General features: G+C 43.5%; 1 protein-coding gene across 2 annotated transcripts; it reads right to left on the bottom strand.

The window, feature by feature from the left end:
• Positions 1–285: 285 nt before the first annotated feature.
• On the bottom strand, positions 286–16,520 carry letm2 (leucine zipper-EF-hand containing transmembrane protein 2). Of its 2 annotated transcripts, XM_076283956.1 has the most exons (11): positions 16,174–16,520; positions 15,040–15,108; positions 14,080–14,593; positions 9,330–9,473; positions 8,529–8,669; positions 6,752–6,955; positions 5,823–5,942; positions 5,015–5,134; positions 3,081–3,188; positions 1,417–1,482; positions 286–922 (listed from the first exon to the last, which is right to left on the bottom strand). In XM_076283956.1, the coding sequence occupies exons 2-11, from the start codon at positions 15,084–15,086 to the stop codon at positions 869–871; spliced, it is 1,518 nt and encodes a 505-aa protein (XP_076140071.1). In that variant the 5' UTR covers positions 15,087–15,108; positions 16,174–16,520; the 3' UTR covers positions 286–868. The 2 variants fall into 2 exon arrangements, with proteins under 2 accessions (XP_076140071.1, XP_076140072.1); XM_076283957.1 differs by lacking the exon at positions 1,417–1,482.
• Between the last annotated feature and the right edge of the window lie 7,591 nt (positions 16,521–24,111).

Genomic DNA, 24,111 nt, shown 5'->3' with positions numbered 1-24,111 from the left:
AGTAGCGTTGCCTTCCCCAAGTTTAGGAGCATAAAGATATGGCACACAGCCGGCTGTACAGGTCGATGGCACTTTATATTGTGCCGATAGTTTTACAGTTATATTTACAAATGTACATGGCAGGACTTTGCCAAATGAGAGAATGGGTTCTGGGCAGCAGGAGGCAACTTGCTGAATCCTGATTATCTGGAGGCGAGATGAGGTGTGATGAGTGTCGGAGATTAACAGAGGTTCTACAGAAAGAGCCATTCTGTAAACATCACAAGAGGTGGCTGGGGGGGGGGGTGGCTTGGTGGGAAGAAGCGCCCCCTCCTAGCTTGCAGGAGTGCAGAGGAGGTCTCTTAAACCATGTTTAACCATCCCCGCCCAATCCGACCCGACCCAGCCAGGAGCTCTGGAGCCTCGGAGGAGGCAGTTACCTCTGAGCATCTCCTCTCGCTCCGTCAGCTACAGACAGGTCTGGCGCGGGTGGGGATGAGGGTTAAGACCTTTAGAACACATGAGAACAAGTTCTAGTCTCTTTTGACCAGACCTGGAGCTGGGGGTAGGGCGAGTGTGTGTGTGTTTGTGAGTGAGTGTGTGTGTGTGTGTGTGTGTGTGCGTGACAGGGAGGGCATCCTTCTCCCTGCCCCCGTAACAGAGTTTATGACGTGTTCTGCGGCCCTGGCCGCATGCGTTCCCCTGTTGCCGAGGATGAAGACGAGCACCCCTCTTTCCTCTCACAAGAGTCACAAAGGTCAGAGGTCAGGCGTAGAGTTAGGTGGAGGTTTGAGTTCTGAGTGTGAAGGCGAGGGGGTGGGGGTGTGCACTGATGTCGTCAAGTTTTGGAGGGGTAGGGGTAGGGGTATCAGGGGTGGAGCGTCTCTCCTCACATCCCATTGGCGCTCATCTTGGACTTCTGGACCATCTCTGCTCCTTTCGCCTGATTGGACAGAACACATGGGGTCAACACAAAGGTCATCCTAGCCCTACGAGAATCTACCCCTCCCTCTAAGCACCAGCAGGGGTGCATTTTAACCATTCCACCCTTTTCTCTGGCTCCCCCCAGCAGGACAGCATAACACAGGGTAACACAGGGTAACAGAACAGTGTCCGCATATTTGAACATCATAAGAAGCAGTAATTGGATTAAGAGGAGCGATGGGGGGGCATGATCTGGGGCAGTAGAAGCACGCTAATCTTATTATTTACCCCGGCTGGTACGGGGCAAAAGGTTAAACATAAGGGCAGTTACATAACCCATCACCGCTAGCCCTTCTTTTTTCCGTTTCTGACCATAACAGTTTGGCCCTGTAACGGCCTGCTTATTTCTGTTTTTATCTTTTTTTTTTTAGAATGATGATTTCTGTTTGTTCAGGCAAAAGGAAGAGAGGAAGAAAGAGAGAAATGGAATCCACATGGACGGGACACACTTACATGTATTAACTGAGCCTCGGGAGACGGCATGTCCAGCACCCTGGATTTCTCCAGCATCTCCTCCGCCTAAAAAAGACCAGACCCTTCCGGTCAGTTCTGCTGCTCACACCGGCAGACTCACACAGAGACGCACAGAAATGCAAGTGGCAGTGGAGGCAGACATGTTGGATTTCGGTCGATTTGGGTTCGGAGTGTGGTTGGCTACCGAGTTAAGTCCAAACCACCACATTGTTACTCGTGCAAAATACATGTAAGATTGAGCCCAGAACAGGCGGATTCATTTCTATTCAGTGCTCTAATGAAGCAATGCTAATAGAACATGCTCATTTTCACAGTGGTCAGTCAGTGCTAACAGCAGTAGATGCTGTAACACTGATCAGTGCTAAAAGTAAATACTAGCTTTCACAGTGGTACTAGAAAATACTAGCCTTCACGGTGGTCAGTGCTAAAAGAAATTATTAGCCTTCACAGTGATTAGTGTTAATAGAAAATACAAGCCTAGCCTTGATTAGTGATCAGTGCTAACAGCGGTAGACGCTGTAACAGTAATCAATGCTAAAAGTATCAGATACTACTCTTACCAGTGGTCAGTGCTAAAAGCTAGACTTCATAGGGAGCTGTGCTAGCTGAAAATGCTAGTCTTTACAGTGGTCACTGGGCCGTGTTAAAAGCAGCAGATGCTAGTAAACACAGGGAGCAGTGCTAACTGAAAATGCTAGTCATATCATTATGGAGCCTCTGGGTGGGGAATGATGACTTAATTCTCCACAGGAGCAGACGGAAAGAGCAGAAACACATCTACAAAACCTTCATTTTACTGTATTTATCAATCAGTGATTTCTTCTGGCCTTAAACTAAACTAGTTACTAACTAAACTAGTTAGTTTCTTTAAACTAAACTAATGTAAACTGATCAGATCCAAGCCACTGAGCATGTCATACAGGCGTGTTTGTGCACCCATGAGAGAGAAAGTGTGACTGAAACCTTCCATTCCCTTTGCTTCTCATGAGTGGCATTTGGGTGCTTTGTAGTAAAAGCCCGAGCTGCTTTAGTGAAAACAGACACATAGTGGTATGTGCCCTCGGGCAGGGCAAAACTCAAGTCTCACGCACAAGAGAGACCTGGAGCAGTTTTATGTAAGTGGACACCCTGGTGTCTGCTGAGCTGATTAACTTAATGAAGCCACAGAGATGAGGTCAGGAGCAAAGTCATGTCACGAACGACAATCATGTGACGTGTAAAGACCAATCAGTCACACTGACACATTTGTGAAATGACTCATTTACGAGCCAAGTAGTGACACTATGGTGTCTACACTACCACTGCTTCAGCTACAGGTTTCTATCTATCACCAACACTACCACTGTTCAGCTACAGGTCTGTATAACCAACACTACCACTGTTCAGCTACAGGTCTCTATAACCAACACTACCACTGTTCAGCTACAGGTCTCTATAACCAACACTACCACTGTTCAGCTATAGGTCTCTATAACCAACACTACCACTGTTCAGCTACAGCTGTTCAGCTACAAGTCTCTATTGATCACCAACACTACCACTGTTCAGCTACAGGCCTCGGTCACTAACACTACCACTGTTCAGCTACAGGTCTCGGTCACCAAGACTCCCTCTGCCTGGGAGACAGGTGCAGCGACTCATACCTTGCCGGCAATGATGATGGGGGCCTTGTCCACCAGTTCCTCCAGGGAGGCAGACAGTGGCTTTCCTTTAGCTGAAGCTTCCGTCTCTGACGGAGGAGGGGTGGCCTTCTGCAACACACACACACACACACAGCGACATAAGTTTTACATAACAGACAGACACACACACACACATGGGGTGATATTTAACCACACACAGAGATAGCTTATCACTTAGGGTCTGAATGGGCTGAGCTGGGATGCGCAGGGACTAGAAGTGCCCAGGCTGCAGTGATAAAGCCGCCCTGACAGGGATCAAAGATCACGTTGCGTCATGACGCAGAAGTCGCTGTCGCTGGGGTAGGGCTCGCCTCTTTCTTTGTGAATGTAGGAAAATGCTGAGCTAGGCTAACAAACTGCAGGTGCTGCAGGCTAATGGTCCGATTGGCCAGATCCAAACATACTACATACATATAACATTATGTCCATGGATGCATTTGCCCAAAGCCACATACAGTATATGAACACAACATTAGTTATAACAATAGCTTCAAATGAAAATTTTTTTCAATTATTTATAATATATAATAACAATTATACAATTATAATATATAATAACAATTGTATAATATATAATATTATACATATATAATAATATAATATCCAAAATGGTGACAGAACTGCACAGACCTTATCTATCTCATACTGAAGCCTCTCAGGGAACTCCATTAGCAAAGAAGCCCGTAAGCAGCAACAATGCCACAAGTCTAACAATCCTCCTTTTACATCCAGCACATGCATGCGTTTAGGCGTCCTAAATAGTACACCTACATTTAATGAAACCCTCCTCCCCAAGAACACACCTGCATGGACTTCTCTAATCAATTTTTAATGTCCTATATGTGGTAGGCGTTTTATAAAAGCAATAATATAGCACAGTTGAGTTTTGTTTAACGCCACTCAGCTTCGCTTCGCTCGGTTCGTGCCTAACAACACCCCTCAGCTGTGCTATATTCACGATATAGAACGGCCTCTCGGGGCTTATTGCTTAAAAATCAAATCTACATATTCTACCTTTGCCATTCTGTGTTCACACTGATAGTGGTTACAGTATCCATGACTGACTGACTGTGTTGTTGGTGCATTGGGCAAGACTCCAAACAGGACACGAGAACCCTGATCGCGTGTCTAAGGCTGCAGGTGACCGACCACACACACAGCCACACCCACACCCACACCCACACACACAGCAGAGCCAGTGAACTTTGCTGGGAGGTCACAGAGGACAGCTTTAAAGAGGCAGGAGAGGGTAGCTGGACACCGGTAAGGACGAGGGACAGGTGAGTAACTAAAGGATAAGTAGGAGAGTGAGATGGGTACCAATGAAAACAGAAACATCCAGAAAAAAAGACTGTGGATTTTTTTTCACTGAGAATGTGCGAGGGAAAGAGAACACACAAGCAGAAAGAAAAGGACAAAGAGAAGACTGGAAAGAAAAACATAATAAAAAATAAATAAAAATATGGAGCAAATGGAATAGAGTATAAGATCTTTTTAATTAGAGTAGATGGATTATTTTATGTGATCCGGGATTCTCTGATTTTAGAATGCTCCTCAACCCTGGGTGTTTTGTATAATGTATAAATATTATTGTCTTTGTCCTGCAATAGGTCTTATGTCATTTGTTAATTGTCCTAACACCAAGGACCATGTTGGAAATAAGGGTTTGCACTTTAACATGTAATCCTTTGGATTATGTTGTCTGTCAAATCCAAAATAAATCAAATCAAATACAAAACAGGAAGAGTCAGGAGTGACCACGGCACAGGTAAGGCTGAGGCCAGGTGAGACACACAGAGGTAAAGGGGGAAACGGTGGCAGGAAGTGAGATGGCCAGGTGAGACAGGAAGTGGACACGGCGTGGCGCATAATTTCCGGTGCGGTGCGCGACTTACCTCCAGCTTGGGCACGGGCGGAATGACGGGGGGCTTGGGCGTGAGGTCCGTCAGGTACATGGCACGAGACAGCAGCAGCAGGGAAGGCGGCACGTTCTCCTTCAGGTGCAGGTCCACCCACTGACACACACACACACACACACACACACACACACACAAAAGTCAAAGGTCAGAACAGTATCTGTCTGAAACTGGACAGTTTCCATTCCCACTGTAGATCTGAAAAGGTTTCAAATCTAACTGGCATATTTATGTAATTCAAATTGCTACAACACTGGTGAATAAATAGGATTTGGGGGGCGGGGGGTTCAAATCATCTCCATTTTGGTCAGCTATGGAAAAGAGCAAGTACGCATCAGGCTTTTGCAAAATTCCAGAATTGAATTGAAACTGGCTCTTAAATTCCAATTCAATTCTTGAATTTCACTTGCATTTCAATTAAGGTAGCAAACAGGAAGCAGAATTGCAATTCTAATTGTGCACAACCCTGGTACGCATCAGACATCCAAACAGAGCTAGATTCTGAGTGGACAAGCGGCGTATGGATGAGTTCCAGCTGTACTGAGGACAGGGCAGAGTTCCTCTTCTCTCTGAAGAACTTCGAGTACTGTACAGTAAAGCACGGCAGGATTTCCCACCAGCTGTGTCAAGCAAGTGCCTAAGACCAAGCGTGTGTGTGTCTGTGTTAAGAGTGTATGTATAGACATACATACGCATTCAGGAGAATGTGTATGTAGCATATGGGAATTTGAGAACATGTATTTATGGATATGCACGAGAGTGAGTGTGTGTGTGTGTGAGTGTGTACCTGCTGCAGCTGCTTTTGGAGCTGATCGGTTGTCAACCCCAGCGATCTCATTCCTCGACTCCTACAGGCCGCCTGAAGCTCTGCAACCGTCATGCCAGTCACACCCTCAGTAGCAATCATCTACACACACACACACACACGTACAGACAGGATTATGCAACAAGAACAATGAGTGCACTTTTGAAGAGCACATAACTTGCACGTCTGAGATCGAGTGAGGGGAGGGGCTATGTTTACACATGCGCTCAAGAAGTTTTGCCTCAGGTAACGAACACAGTAGAAAAAAAAGAAAGAAAAAAAAACAAGGGAAGAAAAGACAAGGAAAATAAACACACGGAAGGAGTCTGCTCTAGTCATGTGACCGGTTTCAGTAAGCCTTGTGACTAGCCGCCTGAATAAGCTGCCAGACTTGTATGGGCTTTTACAAGAGTTTGTGTTATCATAGATCTCTTACCCTTTCATCTCTCTCTCTCCCTCTCTTTATTTTAGCCCCAGTGACCGTCCAACCTTGTTTACTTTGGTCAGCCCTTGTGTCTAGGTTGTTTTCCTTTCATGTTGTTGTTTACCCTCAGTTCATGTTTATCCCTCCTCCGTCATCCTGCCTCTCATCATGTGCTCTACTTTCTGTTCACTCACTCTTCATGGTCCCTTTCTCCATCATCCTCTCTTTCTTTCCATCCATCTCTCTTCAAAGTCCCATTTTTGGTCACTCTAAGTAGTCCCCCCCTCTCTCCCTCCATCTCTACTTTATCCTCCCATCCCTCCATCTCTCTTTCTTTCTTAATCTCTCCCTCCTTCTATCCCTCCATCTCTCCCTTATTTTCCCATCCCTCCATCTCTCTCTTTCTCTCCCTCCCCATCCTCCTATCCTCCATCTCTCCCTTATCCTCCCATCTCTCCATCTCTCTCACACCCTCTGTCTCTCTCACCTCATCATCAGACTTGATGTTGCGCAGCTGCATGAGCAGCTGGAAACGCAGCAAGTTGTTGGTGCCGATGGGCTGCAGCTCCAGCAGCTTACACAGAGCCACCAGCTGGGGGCGCTCTAGGTGCTCCAGCGTCAGCTCGTCCTCAAACAGCTTGGAAAACTTCACTATGTCCTTAGTGGTGGGCTGCTCGCCCGTGTGCCGGACCTGAGGGGGAGGGCACAGGTCAGAGGTCAGGGGTGAAAGGTCACACAGACACAGACAGCTTTGCGTGGATACTGCCTGCCCCGGCAATACACGGCAGCAGGTTTGGACTAAAAAAGCAAAACAAAAACACACTCTACTTGCCCTGAGGTTTGCAAACACAACTCTAAGGTCAGACATTCCACAAGGGATCATGGCTTACATTTCAGTTTTGACTGACCTGTCCGCTGCGAATGTCTCATAAGGGCTGCACGATTTGGGAAAAACATTTTTCTGACTGATATTGCAATTGTGATTTGATTAGCAATATACTTTTGAAAAGCTTTTGTTCAATATTCCAAATAGGTAAGATCTCGGTCTCACATTAAGCATGATATGAACATAAAAAATCATAGATGTGACAAGATTACCCATTGGGACAGAGTTGCGAACGGCATGATTAACTGCAGCCTTTGAGATTAGCTAATCGTATTTGTTCAAATTGCAATTTTGATTAAAAAATTATTAACTGTGCGCAGCCCTAGTCCGCATATCTGTCAAAACGGCACATGTGCAACTTGTGCATTGAATCTAGAAGGGGAGTGCCGCTATCCCAGACCAAAATCATTACAGAATACTATTGACCATTAATATTATGGATTGACCTCAAAACAAGTGCATGTTTTTCCCCCCCTCCATTTCTCCAACAGCTAAAGGCAGGCAGGCAGCTACAGCGCTACACTCTGGGGGCATGAACATGGGGGCTCTCGAACATGCCCCCAGAGTGTAGCGCTGTAGCTGCCTGAGTGCTTTAGCTACTGGCTGCAACAACTCGAGCATAGTAAAACCGATTGTTTTTAGTTTTTTTTTGTACCGACAGTACTCGGTGACCTATGTAAAAAAATCACAGAATTTCTCCTTTAAGTCCCCCTGTGATTACCTAGATTATTAACATTCCTACAAATGGCCCTGAGAGACTCTGGTGTTTGACATCCTACTCTTCAAGGTGGCTTGCGTCAGAAGAGTTAATTGGAGACAGAGGTGTTAGGGTGGGAAAGAATCGGTGTGGTACCATTCCTGAGCCCAATAGTCCTGGGCCAGTTGAAATGTACTGTAACAGCAGAGAGGGGATTAGGGTGTCCCCATCACATTAGTCTGGGGCAACACTGGATGATGGAAGTGAAAAACTCTGCATAGGGTCACAGTGTACACATTCCTGCTCCACCTGTTTACCCCCCTCGCACTCCTGACTCGGTAATCTCTGAGCTCTTTTGGCTCACAGTTTCAACCATAACGAAGGATTCTGCAAAAATCCGTAAGGCTTATGCAATACAGATCTAGGTCATTCCACAAGCACTCTGTATTTACTTTCTTCTCTGTGCTCACTAAACCTGTGCAAACTCTCTGCACAGAAGCACTGATGATGGCCGTCGCTATAATAATTTCTATAATAACAAAAACAATAAATAAATAATAACACACATTTAAACAGCATTTTTCAAGTACTTAAAACACTTTACAGTGAAGGGGAGAACCTCAGTGCAACCACAACGCATAGCACCCACTTCGTTTCCCGTAGTTTAGGACGTGTGCTCACCTGTTGCACGTAGGTGGAGAACTTCTGGGCTTCGTCTCCACTGACGGCGGCCTTGTTGCGGCGGGCCATCTCAGCGATCGTCTCTTGCAGGAACTTAGCCAGCTCCAGCTTCGCAGCCAGACCCTTCTTCTGCTTCTCCTCCTGCAAACAACAAACCGTAAACATGAAAAAGAAAAAAAAAACAACAACAACAACAACAACACAGCAGCAGCACTCATGCGTCAGACTCTGCATTACACATCTGTGTGATTTAGACTCTGTTATTTAAACAAACAGCAACAGCTTGCTGTGGCCCTTAACTGATGCACCTCACATTGGCGACCTAGGCTAGGGCTCCTACCCTCACATTGGTAACCTAGGCTAGGTCTCCTACCCTCACACTGGTAACCTAGGCTAGGTCACCTGCCCTCACATTGGTAACCTAGGCTAGGTCTCCTACCCTCACACTGGCAACCTAGGCTAGGGCTCCTGCCCTCACACTGGTAACCTAGGCTAGGTCTCCTGCCCTCACACTAGTGACCTAGGCTAGGTCTCCTACCCTCACACTGGCGACCTAGGCTAGGTCTCCTACCCTCACACTGGCGACCTAGGCTAGGTCACCTGCCCTCACATTGGTAACCTAGGCTAGGTCTCCTACCCTCACACTGGCAACCTAGGCTAGGGCTCCTGCCCTCACATTGGTAACCTAGGCTAGGTCTCCTGCCCTCACGTTTTCAGACAGTTAAGTAGGGCAGTGCTGCATCTTGAGTTTCACAGCAGGGTTGTGGCGACTTGGCCACGAGGCGCCAGATTTAGACTTGCCTTCTTGGTCTCCGTCTCGAAGGTGGAGGGCAGCATCTCGGGGAAGAGCTTGAGGAAGACAGGCAGGAGGAACTCCATGAAGGGCACAATGATGAACACCATGAAGGGAACCAGACGGAACAGGTCCGCACACGTCCTCATGAGCTGCGGAGATAACACACACACAAACACACAACCACACACACACTTTAATATACTTAATGGAGAGAAATCACATGCTTTAATACACCCAGATACAAACACAAGTGGGTGGGGAAACACACACTTCCCACAGACAACAGACAAAGAATGTGTTTGAAATGGTTTAGCCATAGATCATTAGCCTGGCTCCGCCCTCCTACGTACTTAAGCTCAATTTTAATTTCCCTTCAGTACGTCGTCTGGGATTTCAGAAAATATTCGCGGGTTTTCTCAGGCCAAATTTTACCTGTCCAATCAGCGAACAAAGGGGGTGGCTGAGAACGATGACGAGAGGTCGTGCGCTAGTTTGAGCATGACATACGTCACGACCAAACGTTAGCGATTGGTTATGGCAGATCCAGAGTGGCTCTGGGCAGATCCAATAGTTTTAAACTTCAACAGAGTACTCGCCTTCAAGGCAGTTAAAGCTTGGCAATGGAAAGTGGCCAGACTCTCTGTACATTATGAAATGTACGAGAGTATTGTAAGACCAGGCTAATATATCATACCCTGAGTTTTAATCTACCTTTACATGAGCCTTACGTCAATACTACAACTGGCTGTACTTTGCACTCTGCCCCCTCCTGTCTCTTGCTCACTGTGTGTTATTGATTTTTTTTTCTTCCAGCTCATACTACTCTATCAAAAGCAGGCCTGTGATTAACTGCATTATTATTAAGTATCTGCCATTGTTGTGTGTTATTATGCAGTATGCACACTTCTCCATGGCAACAGTCAAACAACTAATTTTGTCACCTAGTCCCACTCCCCAGGGACGTTCTCTCCTGGGCCTCCAAAGATCCAAAGTCATCTTTTTCCTGATGCAAATGAGCTTCTGAACCCCACCCCCTACTCGAATAATAAAGGTAGAAGGACAATGTGTTTGTTGTAGTTTTGTGAGACAAAGCCGTTCCCTGCCTGTGTTGCCTCTTTTAAGTGAGTGCTTTACGACCACACATGCCCAGCAAGAGACCTGCAGAGCATGCGGGTGAGGCTAAGGGCCTGTCCACACGGAGACGCTTTTTAGGTTAAACGCAGAGGTTTTGCTTCGCCTTGGCCGAGCGTCCAAACTAGAGCCCGACCGATCTATCGGCAGGCCGATATTATCGGCCGATATCAGGCATTTTTCAAACTATCGGTATCGGCATTTATAATGGCCGATAAATGAATATTTTAAAAATAAAATAAAAACGGACGAAACACCCTTCAACCATGTCATGAGTGTTGGCGTTGTATAGTTTGTCCTCCAGAGGGCACTCTACACCGTCCCTGCTGGCAACACTCGTGTATAACGCGCCACACATCCTGCAACCTGCTGATCCAGCCAGAGTCGGGCAGAGAGAACCAGTTATCCGCGAGTGAGATCATCAGTGAAGTGTGTTCATGGTGATTTGGTCACGAGACATGCATTGCTTGAAATAACAATTAAAAGAACATCCCCATCAGTTCTCTTAACTCAAATAAGCATGACAAAATTCGTGAAAACAATGTCCAGTTTTGCTGCTGTTAAATAAGCGGAAACGGAATTAGCTAGTAATTACATTACGTTGTTACAGTGTAGTTGACTGTCTGTCCTTAACTTTTGACAATGTGACTGAAGATGTATTTCTTTAATAGGGTGACAGTTATAGCAGTGAGACGTATCATCTCTCCCCGGCCTGTTATTTTGAAAGCGTATGTTTTACAATTTGCAGTATGACGTTATCCATCGCTAAATTAGGGCTCATCATAGACTAGCTAACCACAAAGCTAGCTAATGCTATGAATATCAGTGGAAGACGATAACATTAACATTAATGAGCTTGGAAACCACAACGAACTTATTCTGCCTAAATAAAGTAATGATTTATTACTAGTAGTTACAGTCCCTGCATTGTAAAATGTAAATTAGACGTGAGAGGAGTGAACATTTAGACATAGAGAAAAAGTATCAAACACAAAGTAGCTTGTGCAAAACGTAGCTTGTGCATAAAAGTTAGCTTTTCTTTTACACGTGTGTGAAATCCAATGACGCCAAGTGTGTGCTTCAGACTGTCGTTCAGCCGCAGCAGAGTTACATAATGGATTTAGATCACTAAATAGTATGTTTTAGAAGGCAGGCAGCAACTGATGATTGAAAATGGTTTGATGTAGCTTGATGGAAATAATTTTAAAAGTGCAGGTAAAGGGATAAGCAAGCTGACATTGTAATTATAAGGTAGCTTATAAGGCAATAGGGACTAATTATTACACACGCACACTCAAACATTTAAGAGTGACCTTTATCTTGTTTAATGATAATACAAATGATGATGATAGTAATAATGTCATCATTATTTTTTGTAATTGTTAAGTCTTAGTTCAAAGTTATATTTATGAAACTTGTTGTTGTTATTGTGTTTTTGTTCAAAAAACTAAGTTTCATATCTTAAGTTTCTATTTTTATACATTTTATTTATCAGAACTTTAATATATTTCGATGTTCCTCTGTTCCACTGTGACAATATTATTTCAAAATAAACAAGTTTGTTTTTGAAATGCATTATCATATTATTTTAGTCAATACTCATAAATAACAACAAATAACTAATGTTAGGGAAATCTGTTAATGTTTTGTTGCGCGTTTCTGAAAAAATATATATATATCGGCCGATATATCGGAATATCGGATTTTTAAATCAACAAATATTTCTATCGGTATCGGCCTTCAAAATCCTTTATCGGTCGGGCTCTAGTCCAAACAAATCCTGTAAACACACTGCCCGAAACCGCACTTTTCTGAAATCTGGTCCCAGAGTGGAGAAATCTGAAACCGTAGCCCGTTTGAGTTCGTTTAGACAGCGAAACCGCACATCCTGCTTGCGTATCGATGATGTCATCGCCACACCTCAGCTGCCCTGGACTTGCACTTATAGTATTGCCTAACAATACTAGTTTTCATACATGACATTACCTACGATTACACTCCGTAAGATAAATATCACAACTGGTGCTGCGCAGCGCCGATAGCTTATGACTTGGTGGACTGAACACTGTTTTTCCCGGTGTTTTTTTTATGCATTCTAGCTACTGTCAGTGACGCGAGAGAACTTAAGTTATTAGGAAAGTGCGGTGTAAGTTTAGGCTACATTAATTTGTGCGTAGTGCCAGTGTCATTCATTTATTTTACATGTCTTACAACATATATACATGCATTCACAGTCGATTGAAATCAGATATAAGCATACAAAGACGCTTAGAACTCACGTTAAGCCGATGGTAGCACACTGAATGCGAATGCACGATTTGATGCAGGCAAAAGTATTGACTGTTACTAACGAAGGTTTTATAGCAATATTATAAATGTGGCGACAGAATAGCCTAGAACTTGGGTAAGCCTTGCGTTTAGTAATTGCGGTGATAGCCAAAACTAAGTGAATCACGGACTATCCTACAACCAAAGAAAGTAAAGGTAATTAGTTAGGCCTACCTGCGTTAGCCAAATAAAGGACGGGACTGCACCCTTCACAAACCGTAAAATAAAGTTTATTAGTTTTACAGTTGACTACAGTTGACAGTTCACCATCAGTCCACACAAACAATTCTGGTTTCCTTGCACTTGCCATTTCGTCGTAGCCTATTCTGTCTGTTTTTAAAGCGCAGGTTCTGCAAGTTTAGGTCAATTTCTGTAAAGAAACAGTGCCACCTATAGGCCTGGGGTATGAAGTAACGTGTTGAGTCGTGTTGAGATGGATCCGTTTGGACACAAATATTCTTGATACGGTTCCAGGGAAGACAGAGGGAAAAAAGATCGGTTTGGTACGTGTGGACTAGGCCTAAAGGACAAGAGTCTTCCACTGCGTGCACACACCTTCAGGCCTACACCTACACTCCCAACAATGCCATACACCTGCATCCAAATGGCACATGTGCAGTAAGCTAACAGTGCCGGGTCCATCCACAGGCAAACATATTGATGGTTGTGTCATCACCCTTATTTTGCATAATCATGGAGCAAGCTGATCTGAGTTCTTGGGTCACAAATGACTAGGACTGTAGAATGTGATTTTGGTATCAAGTGGCTCAACTACAGTGTATCTGCAAATCATCTGAATGACAGACCATAATCCCAGGTCTCCATAGTGACGGACTACAGTGAAATACCAAGTCAGCAGTGTATGACGGCAACACAAAGGCAAGCCTAGACTCACCAGTCTCCTCTCTCTTCTGGTTATAGAAAGTGTTATTTTTTTATTGTTCCTGTCTCCCTGGTCTAACCAAACTAATAAAGGGTAGGAACAGCAGGCCTCCTTAGAGAGAGACTACAGTGTAACAGCAGTCTTCTGAGTAATAGACTGCACTATAGACCCTTTCAAGAGAGTTCCATTATCAGCATCATAGTTGGCCCCACAAGGCTTCCGTTTTAACATTCCATATGTTATCTTAATGCAGAGGAAGTAGATTGGGAACCAAATAGAATGTTCAAGCATTGTTTTTGTTTTTATTGTTGAAATGGTCTATAATGCCAGGTCTGCACAGTGGCAGACGACATCGTAAGGCCAGGTGTGCTGAGCATGACTGCAGTTGAGGATATGGACAAGCACAGACTCACCCTTCTCCTCTCCCGCCGTGTCAGCAGCTGGCCGTGCAGGAGCCTCCACACCATGCGTCCAGCGATCTTCGTGTCGATGCCCAGCAGCCGAAAGCCGTCGTAGTAATGCCTCAGCTCGTCCACGATCCTCTGGCCGATCGACTTGCGCACGACGGCCCTCTCCGCGGGCTTGCTAGGGGCCGGGGGCGGTGGGGCCGAAGCGGTGGCGGCAGACGCGGTGGCGGCAGACGCGGTAGCAGCGGGAGGTGGGGAGGCGGCCGGAGAGGGCTCGCCCGGGGTGGGCTGTGCCCCTGCTGCAGTTTCCTTCACCTCCTGCAGCCATGCGCAGGAACTGTGGAGCGGTCGGGCCGGGATGCAGCCGTTCCGCACGTAGCTGGCGGTGCATCGTGGATAGGCGGGCCGCAGTCCCCGGGCGACCAGGGCAGGGCGGTTGGAGAAGTCTGAGTGGTAGCGAATGCAGGCAGTGGAGGGCAGAGAGGCACAGCCATGCCGCTTCGAGAGCAAATAGGATCCCCTGTGATCAGCACACACACACACACACACACACACACACACACACACACACACACACACACACACACACACACACACACACACACACACACGCACGCACATAGTAAGTCATCGCTCATTTGGACATGATCAGCGCCCTACTTTCAAAACAACTCGCTGAGTGTTGCTCATGTGCCATGTGTGAGAAAACAGAATACCGGTAACTAGGTTATACCATAAGAACAGTCACAAAGAACTACATTTCTACAGAAAAACTAAGTAAACGCATACTTATAAAAGAGGTAGGACAGCCTACCCGATTGTGTAGTAATGTAGATTCCAAGCCTACTAGTACAGTATGTCAACCAACCGCAGTGTTTGTATTCACTTCAGTTGATACTAAGGCCAAAAAAAACAACTAAATCTCTGTTTATTGACAACAACGGCTTTACGTGTTAAATCACTCACCTTGATCTCGTTACAGCAAGCAGCACTTGGGAACTAAACACGGTCATGTCGCGATCGGGTGGAAGTCCCCTATAATGTAAACAAAACTGTGTGAACGACAGGCACCAGCACACAACTGAAGCCTTCTCTTTGAAAAAACAGAGACGGATTGACAAACGAGCAATGCGAGGCGTGTGGGCAAAGACGACATTCGTGTTTACTTCTGACCAACACCGTCCTGACAGAGGGCGATGAACGGCGCTACGCTTGACAGGTGGTCAGATACAGCTACTGCAACCTCAAGCTGACTCACGTGCCCATAATAGGCCAGTGATTCTAAGTAGGGAAAACAAACATGGTACAAGGCCAAAAGCCTGAAGTCGCCATGATGACTGTGAATAAAGAGATAGTGTTGAACCATGAAGTTCTCTTGATAATACACAAAAAGCTATGGCTTCGACAACTTGCATAATCGTCTGAACTTGTTGCATAACACCGCTCACACACATGTTCGCTGGCTGGCTAGTTAGCTAGCGGTTCAAGGCAAACTTCAAATGTCGCTGAATGCATTAACATGCTTTTTCGGTCCGCACTGCCTTGTACTCTATCTTATGACACCATCCCTGCGGTAACATAAAACATTAGCTGTATTAATTTAGCACATAACTTAGCAGACATTAGCTGTATTAACTTAGCACATAAACACAGTGGGCAACTAATGCAAGACTACATACACTGCAAGTTGCTCACGCACAGGCCAATCCCTACAACAACCATATGTTATGCTGCAGTAACGTTAGGCCCCTGCTGGCGTGCTGAAGCTAACACTTTAGCATGTCGGCTAAACCATGGCGACTCAGCATTAAAACAGCTAAATATATCCACTAATCAACTAAGTGAGAAAACAATCCATAAAACGAATTAATTAAGAACCGTTTACATCTGTCTGGTCGGAAAAAACGCAAATGGCGAATCGGATCACCGTGTTCCTTTCGGTGTACAGTCGGGTATGCTAACCTTAGGCTAGAAGCTATACCAGCTAACATTAAATACGCTGGGTTACCTTTCGTCACACAACAAATGTCGAGTGACTTGTGTTAGACAAGAGCCATCTAAGATGTCCTTGAATGTTTGCGTGTATTGTCAGACACCTACCTTTTAAAATATATGGTATCCTTTCCACAAAACTTTCCACTGTTAGACGGCGACCATTTGATTCGTTGACAGATCGGATGACGGCTGTAAAAAAATGGAGCTGAGCTTAGCTAGAATACACTCCTCCCGAAGCAGAGGGTCAAATTTCTTCAGCGGAGACGGCACGAGAGTAATAGAGTTTTCGCAGTATATATAATCCATTCACGTTGGTCGGTGAAACTTCATAGGCGACACAGAGGAAACATTCAGTAATATGGATCGATGAGTTTGTGGCCGATATCCATACAAAAATTACAAATTTTCGGTACCCTTAATGGACGACATTGGTCGGCCCGTCTCTGTGCGCTGTGATCGGGCACTGGGGGTCGAAAGAGGGGGTGCGGCATGATAACCAGCTGCAAACTCCAATGGCCGTGTATTTCGCAGCCATGACGCTGGCCAATCCGATTCGCGGACAGATACAGTGGGATTTCCCAGAGCTGCATCTATTTCACTCTAGGGATGTTTAACTACTAAAATCAGTATGTCACGTTGCATTCCTGAGTTAGGCTAGTTAGGCTACTGAGTGGTTATAATCCTATTGGTAAAACCTTGTGCAAAATGTGAACAGGTTTTGAAAAAGCTGTGTCTGGACAACCCCCAACCATCCCAACCTGGCCAGTCGACCATGAAGGGACCTGAAGGCCTGGCCAGCAATGCTGGATTCTGCTGCACCTCAAACCTCACATTGTCTGTTGACTCTAATGCTGCTGGTAACCCATTCCATATAAATACAGAAAAGAGCCTTTACCCATGCAACTTTTAAATCTACATAGAACAAAGTCAGTGGTACTACCCCTTATTGAGTAACTGTGAACAGCATTTACCCGAGAAAAATAATTACAAAGATATGTAGGTACTTTATTTTTAATTATTCTACCATACACATTTTTAGATATGTTACTCTATCCTTGAGCCACTTAAGGCTACTAAAATGAGCCGGGTTGAGGTGTGTGTATGGGTGTAGTTTAAGAGTAAGCCTCACTAATTTGTTTTGTGATGTCTGCAGCTTCTGTTTGAAAATCTTAGGAATGGTTGTGTACGTGCAGGCATAATCAAAGTGGCATTGTATTAGGGCCCCAGCAAGAATCTCGAGAGCTTGTCTATCTATTAATGTGGATATTCTAGCTAGACATTTTATTTTCTGATTTACTTTAGACAGAACTTTTAGAGCCATGCACTCCCCAGATAATGTATTATCAAGTATGCAGTAAGTTACTGATTCCGTAGTTGTTATTTGTTATCTGAAGTTCTGAACTAAGTAAATTCTCTGCTTTATTGCGATGAGACACTAAAAGAGCTGAATCATCTGCGTAAAGATAGATTGCAATCACATGCTGACTTCATGTCGTTTATATACAGCAGAAAAAATAACGGACCTAGGGGAAGAGGAGTTGAGATACCACTCACATCTACTTGCTCCCTATCCCCCAAATAAGACTAGATCCAACGTAGAGATGCAGAATTAAAACCCAAGGCTCTAAGTTTGACTAAAAGAATACAGTGGTTCACAGTGCCAAACACTTTTTGGAGGTCCAACATAACCATGCCACAGTATTTCCCTTCATCCACTTGTTTCTTAATGTAATCTGTTAAGTAAAGTAAGCAAGTGTTTGTAGAATGAGATTTTTGAAATCCTGACTGGAATTCGTACAGAAGATTGTGTGATGATAGTTATCTAGTTATTTGATAGTTATTTGCTCATGAACAACCCTTTCAATGACTTTGGACAGACAACATAAAATGGATACAGGACGATAGTTTCCATGATCTACTTTGCTTCCCTTTTTATATAAAGGAATTACTCTCGACCTTTTGAACTTAATTGGAAACTTACTTAGTTCTATGGACAGGTTGGTTATACAGTATGTGTTATGCAAGGAGAAATAGTTTCTGCTAGCCTGACGAGCCAGACCCACATTAAAATGTAGGGTCTGGGCACTCACCGTTCGCAGTGCTCAGTCCGAGGGGTGGGATAATCAGTTGTCTTTCAAATTCCCTCTGCACGCAATAGGACAGCGGCAGCGCTATGAGTCATATGCGTTTCCAACCAGCAGGCTGGCTAGTTCAAACGTTTGCCAACTTAATAAAAGCTTAACTCATGTCACACTGTTCACCAGCAGCAACATCCATCTTATTTGTTTTCAAGTAGCAGGGAATTCAAGCCAAACCGTTGCAACTCTGCCATCAATCATTATGTTAAGCCCACCTAACTACTCTATACACGATTTCATTGGCCTGATTAAGTTTCGATTTCTGGAGCTCACAAGCCAACGGAGAGTTGCTAGACTAGCTGCCGCTAGGGGCGCGTCTAGATTTCTAGGCTAAGTTTCTGCAGCATCTCGTATGAATCTTGTGGGAATAATATCCCTGACAGACAACTGTGCAACTGAGCCATAGATATGAGAAATAATTCTACAGACTACACAGTCAATGGGCTGAAATGATGTCTGAGCGTATGGCAGAGGTGGTGTAGTTGTGGGTTTGATTCCTGTTTGCCACTGTTGTGCCCTTGAACAGGGCCTAAACAGTCTTTAATCCGGCACACACATGCACATATATTTTACACAAACATAGTACATCCAAAAGGATTCAGCTGACACCTCCATCTATTAGTGGAAACGCTGGAGAGGGTCAGCAGTTTCATATTCCTTGGGGTCACCCTCACTCAGTGATTATCAGGTGAGCACACAATAGACATACATATGGGTGGATGGGGGCAGTGTTGGGAGTAATGCGTTACAAAAGTAATGTAATTACTGTAATATATTGCTGTTTGCGGTAACGCGGTAAGGCATTACAAAAAAAGGGTATATTTTACTCGGTACAAACTTCAGTAACGCACGTTACAATGCATTTTAACCCAAAATTAAGCGGTGTTTTGTTTTGATACATATTCGCAAACACCACCGCGAGAACAGCAAGAGAAAAAATCTGAGCAAAATAGTAGAATGTTATCTCCTGATACTGGTTGAAGAAGACTGTGGCTGCAGCAGACTCGAAGTCGGACTCTATTTGCGGGATGGACATAAGCCTACGCTCATTATTTTCAGAGACAAGGATATGAAGAACATAATAGTTAGTGCACTTTGTGTGCGAAACCGAAAGATCTCACTATGCCTTGCGAAATAGCACAAGTCATTTAATGAAACATTTAAAGTGGCGCCACGCTAATCTTTTTGATTCTTGATAAAACACAAAATATGCTCTTCTAGTGCATGTCAGCTTTGAGCTGTGAACTTGAATGAAAGAGCATTTAGGGATAGAAATGCAGAAAAAGCTCGTGTAGCCTGGCAGTACCACGTACCGCTCCCACGCGCATCACGCACTTTGCGTAGGGCAAAGGACAGAGGAGGCACCCAAATGTAACCAATGAGTAGCTTTACTGCAAACTGCGTTTCATTCTTCATCAATAACGTTTACAATGTCAGAACTATGGAGTCAAAATAGGGTCTTTAATATTGAGAGCTTGTGAAAAGATGTTCACATGTGTAATAAAGTTTTGCAGCTGTGCAAAAGGAGTTCTGCATGTGAAAAGAATTTTCGTAGAAATATTTTGTACATGTGTGAAAAAATTATGTACCTGTAGAAATATTACGTACTTGTGTGAAAGAAATGTGTATCTGTAGAAATGTTTTGTACATATGTGGGGGGAAAATGCGGATCTGTAAAAGTATTTTGTACACGTGTGGAAAAATATGTACCTGCACAAATACTTTGTACATGTGTGAATCTCCTACACGATGCTTTCCTGCACAACACTGAAAGTACGAGTGTGAGACTTTTGACCCTAATTTTACGGCCTTTCTGAAGAGCCAATCAACACATTGCTTATTGCCAACCAATCAGCGTTCCCCACCGACCACCCAGATTTTGCCGCTAACCCACAGATCTAGATTAGTTATTAAAACTGGTGGTAACAACAAGGGCAGATAGGTCGTAACATTACTGTAAATGAACACCCATAAGTATTTCTGGACTAAAATATTGCAAAGCGATTTGGTTACTTTATTTGTCATGCTTTTATCAGTTGTAACATAGTCAAAACGTTAAGAATATCATACCAGAACATGACATAATAACTGTATGATAGCTGCCATAGCTATCCTAGCTGACGTTTATCGTAGCTCATAGTGCTAGGGCTAATGTAACTCGTCAGTTTGTACGTTGCCCAGCGAATAAGTAGGCTTAATTCTTACATGTCTTAAGTTAAATAATTGAAAGAAATAGGAAATAAAGAAAACGCTTGAACAGGTTTATCCATTTACATTCAGATCTTGCCATAGACTTTGCCTAAGCGCTTGCTTGCTTGGTAGTCTACCGTCCTGTTCAGTCTATGGTTGCTATAGCAACCGCTGCTGTGCTTCATAAACTGACGAGATAACCGTGTGGTTAAAATACTCCCCAAACACAAAGAAAACAAAACTATGTAAGAAAATGGGATGTTGTATTCCAAACAACAAACCAACAGTCCTGGAAGGGCATTACTATAATCTCACTCACTATAATCTCCTAGCTGTGGATGTCCCATTACAACCCATTCATTTGATTCGTCTTTTTGCCGTCCACTAGGCTATTATTATAGGCTTGCAAAGGGTGATAAAATAAACGTGTTCTCATATCAAATAATAATAGCAGATAAACATAAATGTGTGTGCAGTATTACTGTTTTTAATCATGAATGACACCACTGAATCACCCTTTCGGAAATGGAATGAATAATTAAACTATTTCGTCAACATTACTGCTAGCTAGAAGCTAACCTATAACGTTACAGTCTAAAAAGCGGATGGGATAGCTAACGTTAACATTACGGCTCCGCTTCAACCCTTTTTGCGATCACAGTATAAATTGAGCTACCACGTCACTCTTAATTAACTTATAATTTTGCAACCCCAATCAAAGAGTATACCAGAGAATTTCTAATAAGACATTATAGACGGGCTCTGAGTATACTCTTCGATATGAAGCCAATCTGTTTAGCACCAAAATCTAGGTGGTCGGTGGGAAACGCTGATTGGTTGGCAGTAAGCAATGTGTTGATTGGCCCTTCAGAAAGGCCGTAAAATTAGGGTCAAAAGTCCGTAAGCATGTATCTCAGTTTCACACTCGTACTTTCAGTGTTGCGCAGGAAAGCATCGCGTAGGAGATTCACACACGTACAAAGTATTTGTGCAGGTACATATTTTTTCCACACGTGTACAAAATATTTTTACAGATTCCCCCCACATATGTACAAAACATTTCTACAGATACACATTTCTTTCACACAAGTACGTAATATTTCTACAGGTACAAAATTTTTTCACACATGTACAAAATATTTCTACAGGTACGAAATTTCTTTTCACATGCAGAACTCCTTTTGCACAGCTGCAAAACTTTATTACACATGTGAACATCTTTATACAACCTCTCAATATTAATGACCCTATTTTGACTCCATACTCTCCATACTGAATGCACTAACACCATGGTACATGCAAGTTTGATACTTTTTGGGTTCTCTCAATGTCCACCACGTAGTACTAGAATAGAATTGTTGGGTCTTCAATAATTCGTTTTCCAAGCATTTACATGAAGCAAAAAAGTCGACAAAAAAAAAATCCATTCAGATAGCTAGGTGGATAGGCTACCAGGCTCATAATTCACTCTTATTTGCAAAACGAAATGTGAAGCAACATTTCATTGCATACTTTCCAAAGCAATGAAGGCTGCTTAAAACAACTTAACATTGTGCATATTGTTAATATTGTGCTATCAATGTCAACAAGGCTTGTAAACAAGAGCTGGCAAAAGGGCATTATGAGAACGTAAAGATCAATGCTCTTAAAGTGATAGTGCACCATTTATAAGAAAACAGCATCTCTTTAGAAATTAATGTTTAAAAACACACACTAATGGTCTGTAAATAATAGGCCTTTTATTTTACTTTAGGTGTTTGAGTTATCATTTAAATGTCACTCACTCAAAGCCACTTACTTAGGGCACCGAAATGCCACCCAGAGGCGGAGTCAGAGGGGTGGCTCCGGGTGGCACAGCCCACCCTTGAGATTCGATTGGCCACCCCAGGTGCCACCCCCAAATCTTAGTCTACAATTGGCCATTAACATGGTCTAAGGCAGGACCTTTCTTGATGCACTTGCAGCAGTTTGAAGTATCAGACGTCAGAAATGTAAGTGGCAAACACGCTTGCCTTTATTGGCCTACAGGCTACTGCTTTTGCTAACACGCAAAGATATCTATTTACCTATTGCATCTGCCAGTGCCTATTTATCTAATCACACACTTAAGTCGCCGACATTTGATAGGTCATTAAGTGTTAACTGTAGGCTAGGCCTATACTTTTGTAAAAGTGTTTAATGGTAATAATGTCCTAATGTAATGTTAAGAAAAACTTTTAATTTATGGTTCATCAAGCTTCGGCCTACTCACTAAACACTCGTCGCATCTAGGCTACAGGTAGCGATATTCTGATGACATGTATGACCATTCAATCAGTCAAGCATTTGTTGTAAAATATTGAAATTATTGGAAGTTTACATAGCTTTGGCTAAACTGTATGCTTATTTCGTCCCCAATACCTGTTTTATTCGTCCAGATCAGGAGGGATAAATGAAACATTGTGCACGTTCCACTTTTGCTTTTAATAATTAAATCATTCCTGAACGCAGGGCTGGACTGGCCATCTGGCATACTTTTTCCTTTTTTTTTAATTGGCCGAGCCAGTCTTTATAAAGTTCATTTTCCATAGTAGCGCGTGACAACAAAATCATATGCCTGCGTTCTGTTCCCAGAGCTTTCTGTCTGATCGGCAGCGTTTCTCAAATTATGAGCCTCCTCGACAAGTAGATTGCTGGTCTACGGAGCCATGAATTTAAATTACGCCCCACTTCTGTCTGTTAATTTGCGGCACAATTGAATGATATTATAGAACCGCGGACCGAAAGGTTTCCCCGATCAGGAAATACTCCTTAATTCGCAACTTTTTGTAGGCCTAACAGGGGTAGCCTAAATATCGTGCCTATGGCGATGTCCACTTAAAAAAAAAAAAAACATTTATTTCACTTGTCTCGCTGGATTGAACGCAGAATGTGGGCTGTTGCGCAAATAGATGAATGAGGGAGGGAGATTCCGTTAACAAAAACCTAAAGTTTTGCTAACATTTTCTCCATTATTATCGTAAAATATGTCTACATGCAGGGCAGGGCTGGTTCTAATCTAGGCTAGGCTACTATATTTGGGTGGGCTGGTAGAAATTTTGGGTGGGCAACATAGCAAAGCTGTCAAATTGGATCAAAACTAACATAAACACAAAACAAACACAAAACAATAAGTACTACCTAGCTTGAGTTACTGCAGCCAACAGCCAGGGATAGGCATGTCTGATGTATTTAAAATACAAATTTGTATTTGATTTAGTTGGAAAAAAATGGCATCGTATTTTGTATCAAAATACTTTATAGGTTTGTAGTTTAAAAATACTGCCAAATACTTAAAACCAATAACCTACTTTTGGTGATGTGATTATAAAAGTGAAAAACAATGAATGCAGCACTGGTGCTGACTTGTAATTTGCCCACAGTTGTTGTGATCAGAATATTGAGATTCAGGCAGATAAGTAACATGTAGGTTGCTCACACACTCATCCCAACCTCAAGTTTCTTGAGAACTTTAGTCATCCAATTCGAACACATGGAACCGATTAATTGGTTGCCCTGCAACAAGTTGCCCCATGTGCAACGTTAACAATGTTTGCTCACATACTCAATACACTCCTTCATACCAACTTCAAGTTTCTTGAGAACTTTACTGATCATTAATCATCCAATCGGAAGACATGGAACCGGTGTGGTTGCCCTGCAACAAGTTACCCCACGTGAAAATGTAATTAATAAT

This window comes from Alosa pseudoharengus, unplaced genomic scaffold (genome assembly GCF_046254945.1).
Source record: "Alosa pseudoharengus isolate Yale_2024_CS ecotype anadromous, Long Island Sound unplaced genomic scaffold, YU_APseudo_1.1 YU_APseudo_1.1_scf_14, whole genome shotgun sequence".
NCBI classification, from domain to species: domain Eukaryota; kingdom Metazoa; phylum Chordata; class Actinopteri; order Clupeiformes; family Clupeidae; genus Alosa; species Alosa pseudoharengus.
Note: the sequence above shows the minus strand (reverse complement) of the source record. Positions and strands in the feature narration are given on the sequence as shown.

Coding starts and splice junctions, on each gene's coding strand:
- letm2 (XM_076283956.1), bottom strand. CDS start 15,086: ATGACCGTGTTTAGTTCCCAAGTGCTGCTTGCTGTAACGAGATCAAG. Junction 9,474..14,079: donor CACGGCGGGAGAGGAGAAGG/GTGAGTCTGTGC, acceptor TTATCTCCGCAG/CTCATGAGGACGTGTGCGGA. Junction 5,943..6,751: donor ACATCAAGTCTGATGATGAG/GTGAGAGAGACA, acceptor GTGTGTGTGTAG/ATGATTGCTACTGAGGGTGT.